General features: G+C 52.0%; 2 protein-coding genes and 1 long non-coding RNA gene across 8 annotated transcripts in view; 2 read left to right on the forward strand and 1 right to left on the reverse strand.

Annotated features, from left to right (window-relative positions):
* Positions 1-4,238, forward strand: part of LOC125935498 (uncharacterized) — an 80,561-nt gene extending 76,323 nt beyond the window's left edge. Inside the window, exon 3 of the long non-coding RNA XR_007461697.1 lies at positions 3,234-4,238. This is a non-coding gene — a long non-coding RNA (uncharacterized LOC125935498). The remainder of the gene's footprint in view (positions 1-3,233) is intronic.
* A 388-nt stretch (positions 4,239-4,626) lies between these two features.
* JADE2 (jade family PHD finger 2) overlaps positions 4,627-16,702 on the forward strand; it is a 51,581-nt gene continuing 39,505 nt past the window's right edge. For 2 of the 6 annotated variants that reach the window (XM_049649186.1, XM_049649191.1), the window contains exons 1-3: positions 6,239-6,327; positions 10,078-10,261; positions 15,132-15,189. In XM_049649186.1, coding sequence (XP_049505143.1) covers positions 15,132-15,189 — 58 coding nt within the window. In that variant the 5' untranslated portion in view covers positions 6,239-6,327; positions 10,078-10,261. Of the gene's footprint in view, positions 4,747-6,238; positions 6,328-6,538; positions 6,615-10,077; positions 10,262-15,131; positions 15,190-16,702 lie in introns of those variants that run through there. The other 4 variants (XM_049649187.1, XM_049649190.1, XM_049649188.1 and 1 more) reach the window with 4 other exon arrangements.
* Positions 6,545-7,567, reverse strand: LOC125935495 (Wilms tumor protein 1-interacting protein-like). The gene is made up of 2 exons (XM_049649197.1): positions 7,275-7,567; positions 6,545-7,038 (listed from the first exon to the last, which is right to left on the reverse strand). Exons 1-2 carry the CDS (start codon positions 7,510-7,512, stop codon positions 6,545-6,547), a joined length of 732 nt encoding a protein of 243 aa, XP_049505154.1. The 5' UTR covers positions 7,513-7,567.

Below are 16,702 nucleotides of genomic sequence, written 5' to 3' on the forward strand. Positions count from 1 at the left end.
TGTCTTCTAAGACATTCCTCCTATCTCTCTGGATGCCACTGCTTTCTTTTTACTTTTTTCCCCCAATTAAAAAAAAATATTTTTATTATTTTTAAATATTTTATTTTTAAGGAATCTCTACACCCAACAGTAGAGCTCAAACACACAAGAGTCCCATGCTCCACTGACTGAGCCAGCCAGGCACCCCTCCCCCAATTTTTTTATTGTGATAAAATACACATAACATAAATTTTACTATCTTAAACATTTTTAAGTGTACAGTTCAATGATATTAAGTACATTCACACTGTTGTGCAACTGTCACCACCCTCCATCTCCAGAACTCTTTCATCTTGCAAAACTGAAACTGTACCTGTTGAACTATGAGTCCCCATCTGCCCTCCCTGCTCCAGCCCCTGGCAAACACTGTTCTTTCTGTCTCTATGAATTTCATCACTCTAGGTATCTCGCACAAGTGGAATCATACAGTATTTGTCTTTTTGTGACTGGCTTATTTCACTTAGCATAAGGACCTAAAGGTGCATCCATGTTGTAGCATGTTGCAGAATTTCCTTCCTTTTTAAGGCTGAATAATATTCTATTCTATGTATATACCACATTTTGCTTTACCCATTCATCCATTAACAGACACTTGGGTTGCTTCCACATTTTAGTTATCGTGGATGATGCTACTATGAACACAAGTACACAAATATCTCTTCAAGACCCTGTTTTCAATTCTTTTGAATATATATCCAGAAATGGAATTGCTGGATCATATGGTAATTCTATTTTTAATTTTCTGAGGAATGGCCATACTGTTTTCCACAGTAGCTGTACTATTTTATATTCTCAATGATAGTGCACAAGTGTTCTAATTTCTCCACATCCTTGCCAACCCTTGTTATTTTGTTTTTTTTTTTTTTTAAATAGTACCCATCCTATTGGATGTGAGGTGGTACTGTACTGCACCTTTGATCTGTATTTCCCTAATGGTGAGCAACATTGAGCATCTTTTCATGTGCTTATTGGCCATTTATATTCCTTCTTTGGAGAAATGTCTGAATATTTCTTTTTTAACAACATCTTACTGATTCCTTTTCATCTTCCAGACCTCTTAACCCTGTAGTGGCCAAGGACATCGTCCTTGGACTTCTCTTTCTACACTCAATTCCTTAGTGATTTCAAACAGTCTTATAGCTTTAAATACCAGCAACCTGCTGACCCTTCTCAAAAGATACCTTCAGCCCCGAACTTACCTCTGAGCTGAGGCTACCATTTCTAACTGCCTACAGGACGGCTGCACTTGGACATCTAATAGGTATCTTAAGCTTACTATGTCTTAATGCTGAGCTCCTTATCCTCCCCCGAATCTACTCCTTCCATAGTCTTCACATATCTTTTAATGGCAATTCTGTTTTTCCACTGGTTCAAGACAAAACTCTAGTCATCCTTGAATTCTTGTTTTCTCATGCCTCGTCAACAAATCCTGCCAAAGCTATCTTCATAAAATATATTGACTTTGACCACTTCCCCTGCTACCACTCTAGTGTACTTTAACATCATCTCTTACCTGGTTTATTTCAGTGACCTCCTCACCTGTCTTCCAGCTTCAGCCTTTCCGCTTTCAGTCTGTCCTCCATATGACAGCAAAGTAACCTGTAAAATCCAGTGTCAGATTATGTCACTCCTCAGCTCAAAACCATCTTTAGTACTCCTAGCAAAAGCCAAATTCCTAACAACGGCCTATATCATTTCTTTCTTCTACATGTACACAATAAGCATCTTCCTACCTCAGGACCTCTGCATTTGCTGGAGACCGCAAATGGTGGAGACAGTGGTTTCTTTTACTTTGTGCCAGGGACCCCTGTGGCAGTTAGTAATGCCCATGGATTCCTTCTGAGTACAGTATCTTTAAATCCATAAAATAAGTTTCATAAATTTTAAAGAAAACCAATTATGCTGAAATACAACTCTCAAAATATTTTTAAAATGTGTAATAGAGTAATATATGTGTTTCTTATTAATTCATTAAATTACAAGAGCTAGCAGCATAATTATGAAGTAGTGATAACTGTAATGATATTTTAAGATATTTGCAGCAACTATAATGTGCTATGAAAATATCTGATTTCTACTAGCAACAACATCACAGGTGCTGCTAATAGCACTGTGATTTGCTGTCTGCATTCATAATTGAAGAACATGCCAAATGTTAATTCGTGAAAATAAAGAGAACATTTTTTCCCTATCTGAAGTCAAGACTCTGTGAATTCTATACACAGATCTCTGGAGGAGAGTGTCTGCGGACTCCATGTTAAGAACCCCTGCCTTAGAATGGTCTTCTCCCATAAGCCCTCACAGCTCATTCCTTCACCTCCTTTAATTCAAAAGCCACCTTCTCAGTCAGCTCTTCCCTGAGGACTCTATTTAAATTGCATGCCCACGTTCCCTATCCCCCTTTCCTACTTAATTTTTCTGAACAGCACTTACTCACCTTCAAATATAATATTTCACTTAAAAAAATTGTATCTCCTTCCACTAGAAAGTGAATTCCATGGGAGTAGGCATTTTTGTCTGCCACTTTTGTGCTGTGTCCTCAGCCCCAAGAATGGTACCTGGTATACAGGTGGCACTCAGTAAATATTTGTTGAAAAAAAAATGAATAATTACATCTCCTAGAACTCTTTTTTTTTTCTGCAGTAAGTTTCTTCTCTTTTTTTTTTTCTGCAGTAAGTTCATGATTTGTGAGACTTTTACTAAATATTAAAGAGTTATAATTATCTCCTTTCCTATTATTCTGTTAACATTATCAAGGTTAACCTTAAACAGTAGCAGAGAGCAGCAGGAATGCAAGGATTCTGATGGAGCTTCCAGTCCTAAACAAGAAGTACCTTCCAAGGACTCCTTAGGGGACCTGTGTCTCACCCAAATTCAGGGAACCACCTTAGAGGCAAAGTGCTACCCATAAAATTCTTTCTTGCTGTTACAGCAGTCAGGCCCCCATCCCCAATCAAACCAATAATTCTCATACCTTTTAATTCTGGCAGCATGGTAAAATGGACAACACATAATCTTGGGGGCATCCAAACCAGGTGCCAACTCTGCCACCACTTCCTAGCTCGTGTGATTGTTGGTGAGTCACGAAACCTTTCTGAATAGATAAAATGGGATTTTTATGAGGATGAAATGGGATGGCTGGCATAGTGCACAGCACAGGAGATGGTCATCTTCGCCCTTTTCCATCTCTCTAGGTCATTTTATAACTGCCTGCCAAGGCTCACAGGATCTTGATGGCTAAGAGGAGGAGCCTGTCCAGTCCTTTCCTGTATGTAAACCCGCTATATCTAGACCCAGAGTGCTTCCTTTGGACTGTGCCACTGTAAATTGGTGCCTCCATTCCCACTTCAGATGTGTGGTTAAGACTGCCATCTGGACCTTGACCATGAAGCCTACCATCTAGCACAGTTTTTTCTCTTCTACCTCTTTTTGCCCTAACTGGGAGATCTTGTATATGTCATCATAGAGGACAAGATAGAAATCATTGTTCTCCAGTATTTCCAGTGTTAAGAGCTTTCAGGGAGCATATTCACCTTTCCAAAACACAAACACCAGGGAAAGTGCTAATGTGCACTGTGCACTCTGAGCCAGGCCCCTGCTTTACACATATAGAATGTATGCAAACATATATGCATATATGTATATATACACACGGCTTCAGGAACCCTCCAACCATCCTATTCTATAGAAGAAAGAGACCCAGAGAGATGAATGCGCTTGCCCACATCAAGTAGCTTCTCAACTGCAAAGCCAGGATTTGAATCCAGGTATTTGACCATTTTTGTTACATGCTAACAGCTTGTGACATCTGTTTTCTGGCACTGAGTTTAGGCTTGGGAAAATCCTACCAACTCAGAGCTAGAGTCAGGTCTGGAGGTGGTACCCCAGTTCCTCAGTCTTGCCAAACAAGCCTTCCCAGACTTTGTGAATGAAGGCCAAGGAAGAGAAACGCTGCTGGGACTCCCTTTGAGCTCATATTTCTTTCTAGTTGCAAAAAGGGCTTATTTCCACATTCACTATCTTCCTCTTTGTTGTGTAGACCATTTAACCCGTCAGAGGATTTGTGCTGTTAGAAGTTTGTTTATTATTAGATTTATTTCTCCTATAAGCAAATGTGTTCACAACATTCCATGGGGGAATCTTTTTAAGTGTCACATAAATGTCATCTTATGTAAATTGAGTATTTGTCTTTCCATAGAAGGGGGTGGAAGGGAAAGAAAGGAAGGATAAACAACCTTCAGTCTCGGAGAGGGAAGGCGGTTCCTGTCCCAGTTCACAACTCACCCATGTGCCTTCAAAGCCAAAGGTGAGTTGCAAAAATTATTGGATCATCTTTGAGGGGCAGCCAAAAGGGAGGGGGAAGGAAAAGTTGGCAACGATGCTTTGGGGATGTTGAACCAGGTTCCCAGGTCTCCCCAACAAACCCCGCCTGAGACCAGACCACCCTCTCCCCAATTGGGAGCATTGGGAGAAGGCTGCAGCTTGCCCCCGACACCTCCCCATCCAGGAGGCTAGCGCAGCTCCTTCCTCGAGAGAAGGTGAGCACCGCGGACGCAGCGGGTTGGGTGGGTGTGGCCCGCGGCTCTGGGAACCGACCCAAGGCCCCGCCACCGCCCGCGAGCCGCCCGACAGCCCGCCTGCCTGGCGAGCGCAAGCGCTTCTTCCAGAAACTGCGAGGATCCGAGCGCACTGTTTGTGCACCACAAGGTCAAGTCGGGAAGTGGAGCCGGAGGAGGAGGGGCGAGGAGGCGAAGGGTGGGGAGAGGGGCGCCCCGCTTCCTCGCCAAGTGCCAGCCCTTGGAAGTAGCCCCCTCGGTTTTTAACCCTTTAGGGGGAATGGGAAGGACGAGCTAGGGGGGAAGGGAACACCTCGGGGCAAACTCCTACTGGGGCCAAGACTTGCAGCTACCCACCCACCCAACACTGCGTTCCCCACCCCCCGGAAATGCGGGGCAGAGCTGGGAGACTGTAGGCACCCGAACGGGGGAGGGGGGCAACGAACCCGAGAGGGACCCTCTCCACGGACGGCCCCTCCTTCCTGAGGTCGCCGGCAATTTCAAGTTTCCCCCGCCCGGGATGTTAGTTTCCATCTACTGTGGGTGGGGGAGAAGGGACGCGCCCCCTCCCCCAGACTCGCGCGCGTGCCCCTCCCCTCCGCTCCTGCCAGCACTTTCTGCTCACTTCTGGCGCTGCAGAGCGCCACGCGATTTATTCGGTTCGCATTTTTAAACCAGCGATTCGGGAGCAGGGCCTAGGGCGAGGGTCTTCCAGCGCTGGAGCCCCGGGAGGCGGGGTGCTCGGTGCAAACCTCGTTCCCTCCGCGAGTGTCGCCTTCAGGCTGTTATTTGCAAAGAAACGTCTTTTTGACGCAGGGAGAAATGGCAAATTTTAAGTACGTCATTAATATGGCGCCAAAAGATTTTTTTAAGTATAAGCTTGCTTTTTTTTTTTTTTAAGGTTGCGGGGGGCGCCGCCCGGGTCTGGGGCTCGAAGGGGGCGGGGTGTGAGCAGAAAGTGTGAGAGAGTGGAGGGGCGGGGTATGTGTGTGAGTGTGTGAAGTGTGAGCAGACCTGATGGGACTTGCACGGGCGCAGCCGCCGCTCGGGCCCGGCCCTGGGGACAGGGCGGGCTGGGGGCGCCCCAGAGCCCATGGGGAGTCTGGGCCCGAGGTGCAGGCAGACGGGCAGCCGGGCAGAGCACCCTCCCCGCCCCCCCCTCCCCCCCGAGGCCTGCAACCCTACCTGGACCCGCTGCCGGAGCCAAACAACCGGGCGGGGGGTGGGGCGGGCGATGGGGGGGGTGTCAGGAGTGGAGATCCGAGTGAATAAGAAAAAAGTGGCTACTCCCCCTCCCTCGCTCCTCCCGCCCGCCCCCACCCCACCCCCACCCCAACACATTTTTTTTCTAAAGAGATCACAAGGAAGTCTTGGTTTAAAAAGAAACAGAAACATACACAGGGGGATTGGTGAATGGTGCCGACCGCGGCCATCGCAGTTGAAGGCTATTTTTTGGGGAGGGGGGTGAGTAGCGTCCATGGAGTTACTTTGTGCCCATTCCTAGCGGCAAGGGCTTACGTCCAGCGGGCTGACCGTCCCCAGCAGGGGTGTGGGGCCGGGGACGCCGAGGGCCCGGCAGCCTCCCTCGCCGCGACCCCGGATGGATGCGCGCCCCCCGCCCGCCCGCGCCGGCCCCAGGAGCTCCGGGTTTCGGGAGCATCCTTCCAGCGCCGGCCCCCGCCGCGGCGCGTAGTCCAGGGCAGCGCCCCTCAGAAGGGCACCGCGGAGGAAGGTAAGATCCTGCCCCCAGCGATGGGCCCTGCACATCTCCACGGCGTTATTTTATGTTTTTGCAACAGATCTGCCAGCGCTCCTCGCTCCCTCGCTCGCGCTCTCTCTCTTGCTCGCTCGCTCCCTCTCTCTCCTGCTGGCTGCCTGTTCTAGGAAGCCAGGGCGCGGGGGGGTGGGGGGGGATGCACAGCACCGGGGAGAGAGATTGCGCATGTTGGTCAGTCGTGTTTTAAAGAGTACATTGCGGGGAGGCTGAGAGGGGCGCATGCAACAACAACTTTTGGAAGGGTGAGCTTGGCGACCTTCTTTATTAATGACTGCGGCAAAGCGCCCCCGGGCCGGTGAGGGGGCGCGGGCGGGCGGGGGCGCGCCAGGGCTGCAACTTGCCCCGCGGGCTCCGGCCGCGCGGAGGGGCTGCGGCGGGAGACCGCAGCGGAGGGGAGGTCGTTCTGCCGGAGACGGGGGTTCGGAGGACCCAGAGCTATCTGCCCTCCTGTCGCCCTGAGTTTCATTTTGTTGATACGCAGCACGTCCGGCCGCCGAACCGGGCTGAGCCGGTGCACATGACTCCGCGCTGGGCTCACGTGCAGCCGGTCCGGTCCCAGACACCTTCCGGGGGCCACCGCCTCCGCCCTGTCGCCCCCTCTCCGGGCTGGGTGCACGCGGGCGCTGCACGCGGGGGCAGCATGCTCAGCTCCCCGGCGCGGAGGCTCTGCACAAATTAAACAGTGTTTTGGAGGGGCGGGGGACACCCTTTCCAGGTGAGTATGCCGGGTGTGCAGTTCCGGCGTACGGGGCGCGGGCTGGGGTCGGGGGCAGTCCCCCCTCCGGGGCTGCGCGGGAGTCCGGCGGGGGAGAAGCGCTGGGAGAGTGGAAATGTACCGGCTGCGGCCGGAGCGGCGGGTGCGCGCCCGCGGGGCGACGGCAGGGGGCGTGGCCCTTGTTTACCTTCTCCCAACTCTGCCGGTTCGCGTCCCGCTTCGGGGACGGTACTGCAGTCCCCTGCCCTCCGCCTCGGTCCCTGCGCCCTGGGTGGTACTGGGAAGATGTAAGCAAGTGGCAGTCCCAGCCTGGGACATACACACCTGACCCTCAAATAAGTGATATTGCAGCCCCAGCCCCCACCAAACACCGCTGCAGTCCCTCTCCCGGATCCCGGGCCCCGCCCCGCCCCCGGCAGTGGCATCTTCCCGGCCTCACCTCCTTCCTCCCTCTCTCCCTCTCTCCCTCCCTCCTTCCCACCCACTCGCCTGCGCCTGCGGAGCGGCTCCCGCCCGCTTCCTCCCCGCCTGGGTGCAGACTTGTGGCTCCCTCCGGTCCCTTCCCGCCTATCACTGGGCCTGAGACACTCTCATCTCCAGGCCAAAGGATGAGAGGTCAGCCTCGCGATTCGTAGCTGTTACATCAGAAGGTGGGGATGTCTGCGAAACAGGGAGGAAGGCTTCGCGGTGGCTTCCAGAGGCCCAGGACACCCCCCCCCCCCCACCCCCCCCCCCCGCCCCCCCCCCCCCCCTCAGAGCTGCACACTTCCTAAGAGGCTCGGCTCCTCTTACCCGCTTCACCTAAAGACCTCTCCCCCGCCCTGGACGTCAAGTCCGCAGTCCCCGGCCCGAACCGCCCCTTGCCCTTCCTTTGCCTGGGCCAGAGCCCCCCGCAGCCACCTCCGGCTCCTCCTCCCGGCTCCCGCGGTCGGAATCACGCCGGCGCGCCTCCAGCCTGCTGTCCCGCGGACTGCCTCCAGGGGCAGGCTGGAGGCGCGCGCCACCCCCTCCCAATCCCCGTGGCCATCGCCGCGGGCCGGGACGCTTTTTTTTTTTTTTTTTTTTTTTAAACCACCTTGGCTGCAGGTCTTATGCCAGGGCTGGTGGGGGCGGGAAGGGCAGTGTTTCCCCTTGCCCTGAGCCAAGGGCACGGTGCACCCGGCGACTGTGGTCTCTGCAGATTTCCAAACCTTGCTCCCGCTTTTAGCAACCCTCGCTCATCTACTGCGGGACATAAAGTTTTACCCAGAGGCTGAGTTTGCAGGGGTCATCAGGAGGCATCTTGTTTTTGCTCAGAGTGGCGCTAAAGGGAGTTGGGGAGAGACTAAGAGGGCACGGCTGGCTTGCCGCCTTGCCTTTGTTGGAAGGGGGAGGAGCCCTGAGTTTTGAGCCTAAACTAGCTGTCAGGATGTGCCCTTAACGTTTATGTTTGCAAACTGAATCAGGGTCCCGGGTCCGCCGCCTGGTCCCTCCTCTCACGGTGGCATTGACTCCCTCCCTTCACTGGTAAAATTCCCAGTAGGACATTTGGCAAAAGGGCCATGCAAGGAGCTGCCAACCGGGCCTGGCCCTGTTTCCTGGGTTCCCAGGGTGCTGGCTTCTCCCCTACCCTGACTTCCTCTCTCACCTTAGGGCCCCAAGTGAACGCACCATCCCTCCCATCTCTTCTTCCTCAGGCGGGTTGGGACTTGCAAAGCGATCTAACAAGCAGAGGAGGAAAATAACAACAGAATAACTGTAAGGGGAAGGAATGAGTAATAAAGCCGACCCAGGCAGGGAGGAGGGCTTTCATGTTTAAGAGATGCTATTTGCTTTTTAGGTCACAGGCTGCAAAACAGGCTTTGATCCGAAGTGGGCGAATAATTTATTGAGAAAGTTTGCATGGTAGGGGAAAAAAAAGGGATGTTTGTTTGATCTGGAGCCCTCTCAGTTGTCCCAAGTGCTGTTGGCTGTTGTTTGGAGTGGAAAAGCATTTGGTTCTACAGCAAATGCCTCGCAGAGGGAAGTCCTCGCCCCAGGCAGCAGGACTTGCAGTGAATATTGGTTTTGAAACTGTTTGGCCAAAGGTCTCTCCAGCACTTTTGGAGATGAAGTGTTTAAGGACAAAGTTGTTTGGACTCAGGATGCAGCAAATGTTTCCAGAACATTTCCCATCCAACGTGCTTTTTCTTTCCCTAAATTTCATGGCTAAATGGCCAGTAACATTATTCCAAGAGAGCTTCCACTTGCCTTTCATTGACAGGTGAGGTGGGATTGCTGGTCCCAGCCCCCAGATGTACCCTGGAGTCTTGAGGGTAGACCTCCGACACTGACTACCACATCCTTGACGGGGGCGGGGGTGGGGGGACAGCGGGGAGCAGGGTGCTCTAGTTAACCGGGGTTCCAGGTAACAGGAAGGTAGTTGTCTTACACCCAAGACCCAGTTCAGTGACTTCCAGTCCAAATTCTTGACAACTCATCCACCAGGCTCTTTGTAGGCCTTACAGTTAGTTCTGTGTTTAGGTGCTCCAAGGAAAGACCAGGTTGTGAGGAGGTATTCCTGGCCTGCTTTGTGCAGATCCACATAGGATCCTGACCGTGTGGCTTAAAGTTTAGGAACCCAGGAAGGTTCTCAAATAACCCATAGGAATCCTGGAGTACGTCAGCCACACTCTGGGGTTGTAGGCCTGTGCAAGTTAGCCCCGGGGGGGGGGCGGGGGCGCATGGTATACCACCTGGAGTCAGAAAGCCTGGGTTCGAATGCTAGCTATGCAGTCACCAACTGTAACAGTGCTCTGTGCCTCACTTTCTTCATCTGTAAGTAGGGTTAGTAACAGTCTGTATCCCATGATTGGTGTATGGATTAAGCAATATATTGCATAAAGAAGATTAAACCCAAAGCCAGGCATGTGGTAAGCACTTGATTAGCATTAGCCATTTTTACTATTATTATTATTAATGATCTGGAGAGGGCCCAAATGCAGCTTTGACCTTTGATCTCTCCCCTTTAGGCTAGGCCAGAGAGCCAGCTCCCTTCTCTGAAGAAGGGATGAGAAGGACCCTGCAGTTGCCAATGGGCAGCCATCTGTGGGAGCAAGTGGACTGAGCATTGCCCTCTGAGGTGGAGGGTAGGGTGAGAAGGTGCCGAAGGACAAAGTAGACAAAGCCCCTTTTCGTTCTTCCAGGATCCCCTAGGTATGTCCCCAGAACTGGGTTTGGAGGGTCGGTGTGGGCAGCGTGTTCCAGGGAGCTGGGTGCCCTCAGGGACACTTGGAATTGCAAGTGGGCAGTGATGAGCGTTGGAGGAGGGTTCAGGCTCCCCTCTGCTTGGAGAAGCAAGTTTGAGGATCTGTGTGTACAAAATCATTTTTTGTAGTGGCAATTACTGTCCCTCAGAAGGCATTAAAGTTAATGAGAGATAGGAAAGACTGGGGCTCTGACCCCCGTTTAAAGCTGGTTTAAGAGTGTGCAGCTCTTGTTTTCTGAATGTCTGGCCTTCCCGACACAAGGAGGCTCTGAGGACAGGTTTTCCAGCCGAAATATCATTAAATTGTATTAGCATCTTATTACACACACGCCTAAGCAGTCTGCCTCAGACAGGGAGACTTTTTGTTTCTCTTTGAAAGATTGTGTCTGGAATGGTAAATTGCCTGCTTGAAAGCCGTTTTCCCCCCCTTTTTAAGGAGGAAGAAGAAGTCCTGCTGTGTGTGGTGGCGGGCAGGGCAGGCCTGGTGGCCCCCAGAGAGGAGAGGCCGGAGGCCAGGTTGGGGTGTTTTAACTGCCCAGGGAGCGGCTGCACTAGCAGGCCTGAAAGGCCCACTGTTCCCAGGGTCAGCTGGAAGGGCGTTAATGGAGGCCCAGGGTGTTTATTTGAGTTTATTTGTGGAGAGGTCTTTAAAGGGGGCTGGCATTGGGCATTGGTGTTTCAAGTCCAGACCCGAGGCCCCCACTAAGACCAATGGCTAGTGCTGCCAAGAAAACATCTGCCACCAAATTGCTGCCCTATTACTGAGTTGACATTGATCATTAGCCAGGAGCCCAACCAAATAAAGCCTCCTGGAAAATGTGTGAGGTTAAGATGGGGAAGGCAGGCTGTGAAAACAGGACGAAATCTTGGCCTGGGGTGTATGTTCCTGCAAGCTGCAGGCCAGCCAGCTGGGCTCTGTGCACCCCACACTTCTACAGGGAGGGGACAAGAATGCACTCAGCATCCCTGTGTATCAAACCCCTATTGTGTGCTGGACATAACACGAGCGGGCACTGGAGCTCCAGCAGAGATCCAGACAGACATGCTCCTTCCTCTCTTCTCCAAAGAGGACATTGAACAAGTAGCTCAACAGACACTAATCATGGTGGATGCTCTGAAGATGTTGAATAACCAGGTTGTGGATTTTCTTTAGATAAGGTAACTGGCATAAACCTCCTTGACCTTTAAGTTGAAATGTGAAGGATAGAAAGTCAGACATGCATAGATTACTAGAACCTTACAGCAGAGAGCGCAGCTTGTGCACTCGTCCTGAAGCATGGAATATTTGGCTTGTTTCAGGAAATGAAAGGAGACCAGTGTGGCTAGAAAGTGGTGAGGAAGGGGATAGTGGTCCATGTGAACTTGTTGAGGTAGGGAGGGGCCAGATCATGTAGGATATTGTGGTAAAGAGCTTGAATTTTGCCCTTTGATCAGCAGGAAGCCTTTGAAAGATTTTAAATAGGGGTATGACATGATCTGATTTATGTTTCTTTAAAGGTCATTTTGGCTGCTGTGTGGATTCTAGATTGAGGGGTGGAGGGGAGCAACAGTGGAAGGTGGGAGATGAATGAGGAGTCCAGGCAAGAGATGAGACTGGTTTGGACCAGTGTGGTAGCAGCAGAGATGGGGAAAAGTGGATGGATTCACAGTATGTTCTGGACAGAGAGCCCCCTGGACTTGCCAGGGGACTACTGTGGGGGCAGAGATTGCACAGAGAGGCTCTGGAAACTCTAGGACACCCACGCTCCCGAAGGAGAGCTTCTGCTCTCTGTCTCCAGGCTGGTGATGGTGTGGGAGGTGCAAAGGGAAGGAAAAGGGGACCCTTTTCTGGGGGTCACCTTTATCCCCCAAAGCAAATGCCTTGTGACACTGGGGTGTTTTTCCAGAGCAGACCTTGCGTTGGGAAAGATGGGAGGGGCCAGTGGAGAGAGAAAACCAGAGGCCAAGACCAAAGTGTCAGCAGCCCCCCACACACCCCACCTGGATTTCAGCTTTGGGGAAGGAGTCCTCCCTGTCTCCAAGCTGAGTTGGGGGTGGGGAGTCAGGGACAAAAGGCTGTCCCACAGGGAAACCCAAGCCTCATTTGGAGCTTCATTAGCCACTAACAGTGGAGGTTCACCTGAGGCAGGGAGGCCTTTGGAACAGACTTGGTTCAAAGGAAAGGAACTTCGCTAACAAAAAAAGTAGCTTCCCTCTGAAGCCTAGTTATTATTCCAATTAAGCCACACAAAATCTCCCTTAATAACACCCTACCCAGAAGAATTCTGGGGTGTTTTCACAGAGGGAAGGTTGGACTGGGAGCAGGCTGAGGGTGGGTGTAGGTCTGAAAGCTGGCAGGTTACCTGTTGGTCCTTGGGCAACAGGAAACAGCATCACGAGAAGGGTGTTGGCAATCGAAGAGTCCTGTTATAGGAGTCCTTCCTTGCTGTACAGGAGCCCCTCAGGGCATTGGTAGGAGGACCCCTTACCTGGCCCAGGGTTCTCACGATATGACTAGCACTTATATGGAGAGCCAGCCACTGTGCTTAAGGTTTTACGCTGCTCTCATTTATCCTCACCAGCTGATTCTGGCCCACGGATGTGTTTAGTTTGGCCGTCTCAAAGTGTTTTTAAAAATTCTGAATCAGTTGCCAACATTTGAAGTTCAAGAGACTTCTGTAAAAATCCAGATAGAACCTTATCCTTTGGGAGGTATGTCTTTTCCAAGGTCTCTGGTCTCTTGAGGGGTAAAGCTAGGATTTGAACTCAGCACCCCTGAATCCAGAGCTTCTGCTTTTCTGCTTTGGGAAACGCTGTCTTGGAAGTGCCCTCTTTACTGGAAGTGGAGAGACATGGGCAAGACTTCAGGAGAAAACCGGTGGCTTGCGTTTATAGCACTTCTCCTCGCCCTGCCCCACCTGTGAGAGCACTGGGCTGGCAAGATGCAGGCTAGAGTCAGGGCCCTATCGAAGTCATCTTGTCACACTCAGAACCTGGAGGACTGTAAAGATGACAGCTGTGGGTGGCAGAGCATTATTGCCCCATTCAGTCCATGACCCAGGCCATGGGGCTGAAGTCTAAAGGTCAAGGGCACGTGCTCACAAGCTTTACAGTCTTAGGAAAGTCACTTAACCTCTGTGCTTCCTTTTCCTCATCTGCAAAAGGGAAGCAGTCATCATGCCCACTGGCACAGAAGGGCTGTTCTGAGGGTTTCGTGAGGTCCCTGTGTAGCAGGGCATCCCCCTTTTTCTGCCACAATGAGTGTTGAGCTATTTAACCTCCCTGGCACCCATGCCGCCCGTGTCCTCAGACCTCCCCCCTGCACCTCTGCACCCTCTGGAGAGCATGTTGCCCGCACCTTTGGAGCTGGCAGCAAGCAGCCCCAGTGAATGTTTTTGTCATCCTGATCCTACTGTTGGACACTGGAGTGGGGAGAAGCTCCTGACTAAGGTCAGGTCTGAGGCAGGAGCGTCCTGGCTGGCTCGGAGGTCTGGACAGTCATGCCCCTGCCCTGGAGAGCTAATGTTCCCTTGTCTCTGCAGGGCCACAGTAAGATAAAGGGAAACCCAGGGCTCGGCAGGAACAGACTTGGAGGGGTTGGCAGTGGCAGGCAGCCCATGGGAAGGTGGGGAACCTGGTTGGCCTGCAGCCGGGCTGGGCAGCAGGGGTTTTCTCTCTACTGACACTGGCTCCTTGCCCTTTACTGTGGGCAGTGAGGCAGCCCAGGTTCCAGACTAAGAGGGATGTGGTGGAAAATGCTTTGGGTCCTGAATCCCAGATCTCTTCTCACATTAGGACTCCAGCCACTGACTAGCTGTGAGACCTAAGGCAGGTGAACCAGCCACTTGGTGTGCTCCCCTCCAAGAGGAGTCAAAAGCAAGCTCTGCCACTCTGGGTTCTGCGGGATTCGAGGAAATGGTGGGTGGGAAAGCACTCCCAACAGGCAGGAGCTCACAGGGCACAAAGGCAGCTCAGTGTGGGCTCAGGGATCAGACCACGTGGATTCAAATCCCAGTTCAGCCAGTTACTAGCACAACAAGGTCCTGCACCACTCCAGAAAGGGGAGCCAATAGCTCGCAACTTCCGGGTTGTTAGGAACACGAGCTGAGGTAGTGTTGGTAGAGGAAAGAGCTCAGTATGGAGAGCTTCCCTTCTTACTTTGAAGTCAAATACTATAGTTGAGATAAAGTTGGTTTGAACTCTAATGTGGAGAAGGACATTGGGGGAGGGAGGGCAGCCCAGCCTAGGACCAGTCACCCTGGGCCTGGTGTGTCTCAGGGACCCAACTTGGAGCCATTCTGCCCCTACCCCTTTTCCACACCCCTCTGGCCACCACTCTCAGGATGTGCCCTTAGTGCTGTGTGAGCTGGCTTGTCTCTAAACTCACATGGCAGTGGTCCCTCTGGAAGAATCTTGTTTCCTCTTCCTGCCCCTCCTCGGCACCCTGCAGAACACCAGTTATAACTCGATGGGAGTGGATTCTCTGGAAGGCCTGAGTTGCCTTGAGTGGAAGCTGGGGCTGGGCAGGCCCTAATCATTGTTCTGGGGCTGCTGACCCTTTTGCCCTCCTCCCTCTGTCGTCTTTGGCCAGACTCCTGCTCATCTGAGGCTCTGAGCTCAGGAAGTGGGAGATGCAGCCCCCTGCCCCACCCCCAGGAGTCCTGTGGGTGGGTGGGGAGAGGGCGAGGATGGCTGGGGAGAAGGCTACAGCAGCACCTATTCTCATTCTTCACTGCAGCAGGGGGGAGTATGGGGAGGTAGGTGATCAGGCAATTTTCTGAGAGATTGAGGATTTCCTGTGCCTCCTGTAAATGTAATGGGGCCTGCCTTTTGTTGCAGATGGAAGAGAAGAGGCGAAAATACTCCATCAGCAGCGACAACTCTGACACCACTGACAGTAAGGCCTTCCTGCTTGGGGCTCCTACAAGGAAAGCATTTAAATAATTAACAGGCCCACAGGCCCAGATTGGGGGAGGCTGCCCCATGGTCTCCATGTTGACGAAAGCATAAATCATGCCAGGTCCTTGTGCTCCTACGAAAGTCTCCACACCCTGTGGCCTCCAGAGCCTCGTGTTCTATTCACCCCGTACCCTTTTATCCCCTAGGTCTCAGTCCCATGTGTTTTGATCTGGTTGGAAAAGATCAAATCCCCTCTGGGTGTTTGCATATGCTGCACCTGGCTCCTCAGAACACTTCCCGTTCCCTCTGGCCCTTCTGTTAAATCAGGGCCCTGTAGGAAGTCTCTACACAACGGACAGAAAACCTGTTTCTTTTTATTATAATTACCCGATATGAATATCATGTCCTAACGAGCCGTAAGCTCCTTGATGAGAGGGGTTATGTTTGGCTCACTGCTGTATCCCCAGCTTGATCCGGCACATAATAGGTGTTAAATAAATGCTTTTCGAGAGAGTTAATGAGACATCTTGGCAGTAGAATCTCAGAGGTAGACTTGTGTATGGGCTGGGTGTGGAAGCTGGATGTCCTGGGGTCAAGGGAGCCTCAAAGAAAAAGGGGTCAAAGAGAAAAGGGAGCTTAGGGAGCCTCTTCTCAAATTTGGGGGAGGTAAGGGAGGTTTGTATAGGGAGAGAGCTTTTCTCTGGTACCAAAAGGCAGCTCTTCCCAGATGCTGCAGGAACCTGGGCCTGCATGAAATAGCCAAGTAAGGAGTTCTGTTCTGCCCTATGTAGGAGAGGTACGCTGCCAGGCAGATCCCACCAACAGTGCATGCTGGTGGGAGCCCAGGCTGAGGAAGAGGCTGAACTAACTGCCAGGGAGGCTGGGCCTGGAGCCCTGTAGCTCTAAACCTCAGTCTGTTCATATGTGGTGAGCAACTGTGATTTGGGAGATCTCCAAGGCCCCTTGGAGCTCCTGGAGTTTCACAGCCCCCCAACAGCCTGAAGATAGATGCACCCAAGATGGCCAGTCCATCCCAGCCCCTTCCCTGCCTCCAGGTCTCATTCACTGTCCTTTGGGGTCTGTTTGCTCAGCTTGGCTCTGGTGTCTAACCTGGCCAGCCCTTCTTCCCTGCAGCAGGAGATCACAGCATCCGGCCCTCTGTGGCCACAACCACACTGCCTGTGGCTTGTCTCAGTAGAGCCAAGAAGAACCGCATCCTCCGCTTCTAACTCCATTGCAGACGAAGGAACTCTTGAAGGCCAGGCACCTGCAAGAGTGGCTGTCTGGGCAGCTGCATCACAGTTGGGCAAGGGTACTCCCTTCCCACCAGCCCCCACCACTGTACACCCCCATGGCTGTTGCTCCTTTGACCCTTGGGGTGGAGGTCACAGTCTTTGAGTCCAGTAAGGGTCTTAGACCCTAATGATAATCGCTAATATTTATGGAGGCAGTGGTCTGTGCCAGGGACTGTACTGACACTTTACAGGCATAATACTATTTCATCCTCCCAA

The sequence above is a fragment of the Panthera uncia genome, assembly GCF_023721935.1.
Source record: "Panthera uncia isolate 11264 chromosome A1 unlocalized genomic scaffold, Puncia_PCG_1.0 HiC_scaffold_17, whole genome shotgun sequence".
Taxonomy (NCBI): domain Eukaryota; kingdom Metazoa; phylum Chordata; class Mammalia; order Carnivora; family Felidae; genus Panthera; species Panthera uncia.

Bases quoted from the DNA above. Each gene is read 5' to 3' on its own strand.
- LOC125935495 (XM_049649197.1), bottom strand. From the start codon at position 7,512: ATGCCACTGCCGGGGGCGGGGCGGGGCCCGGGATCCGGGAGAGGGACT. The intron at 7,039-7,274 runs GTAAACAAGGGC...TAATTTGTGCAG, and splicing joins ACCGGCAGAGTTGGGAGAAG to AGCCTCCGCGCCGGGGAGCT.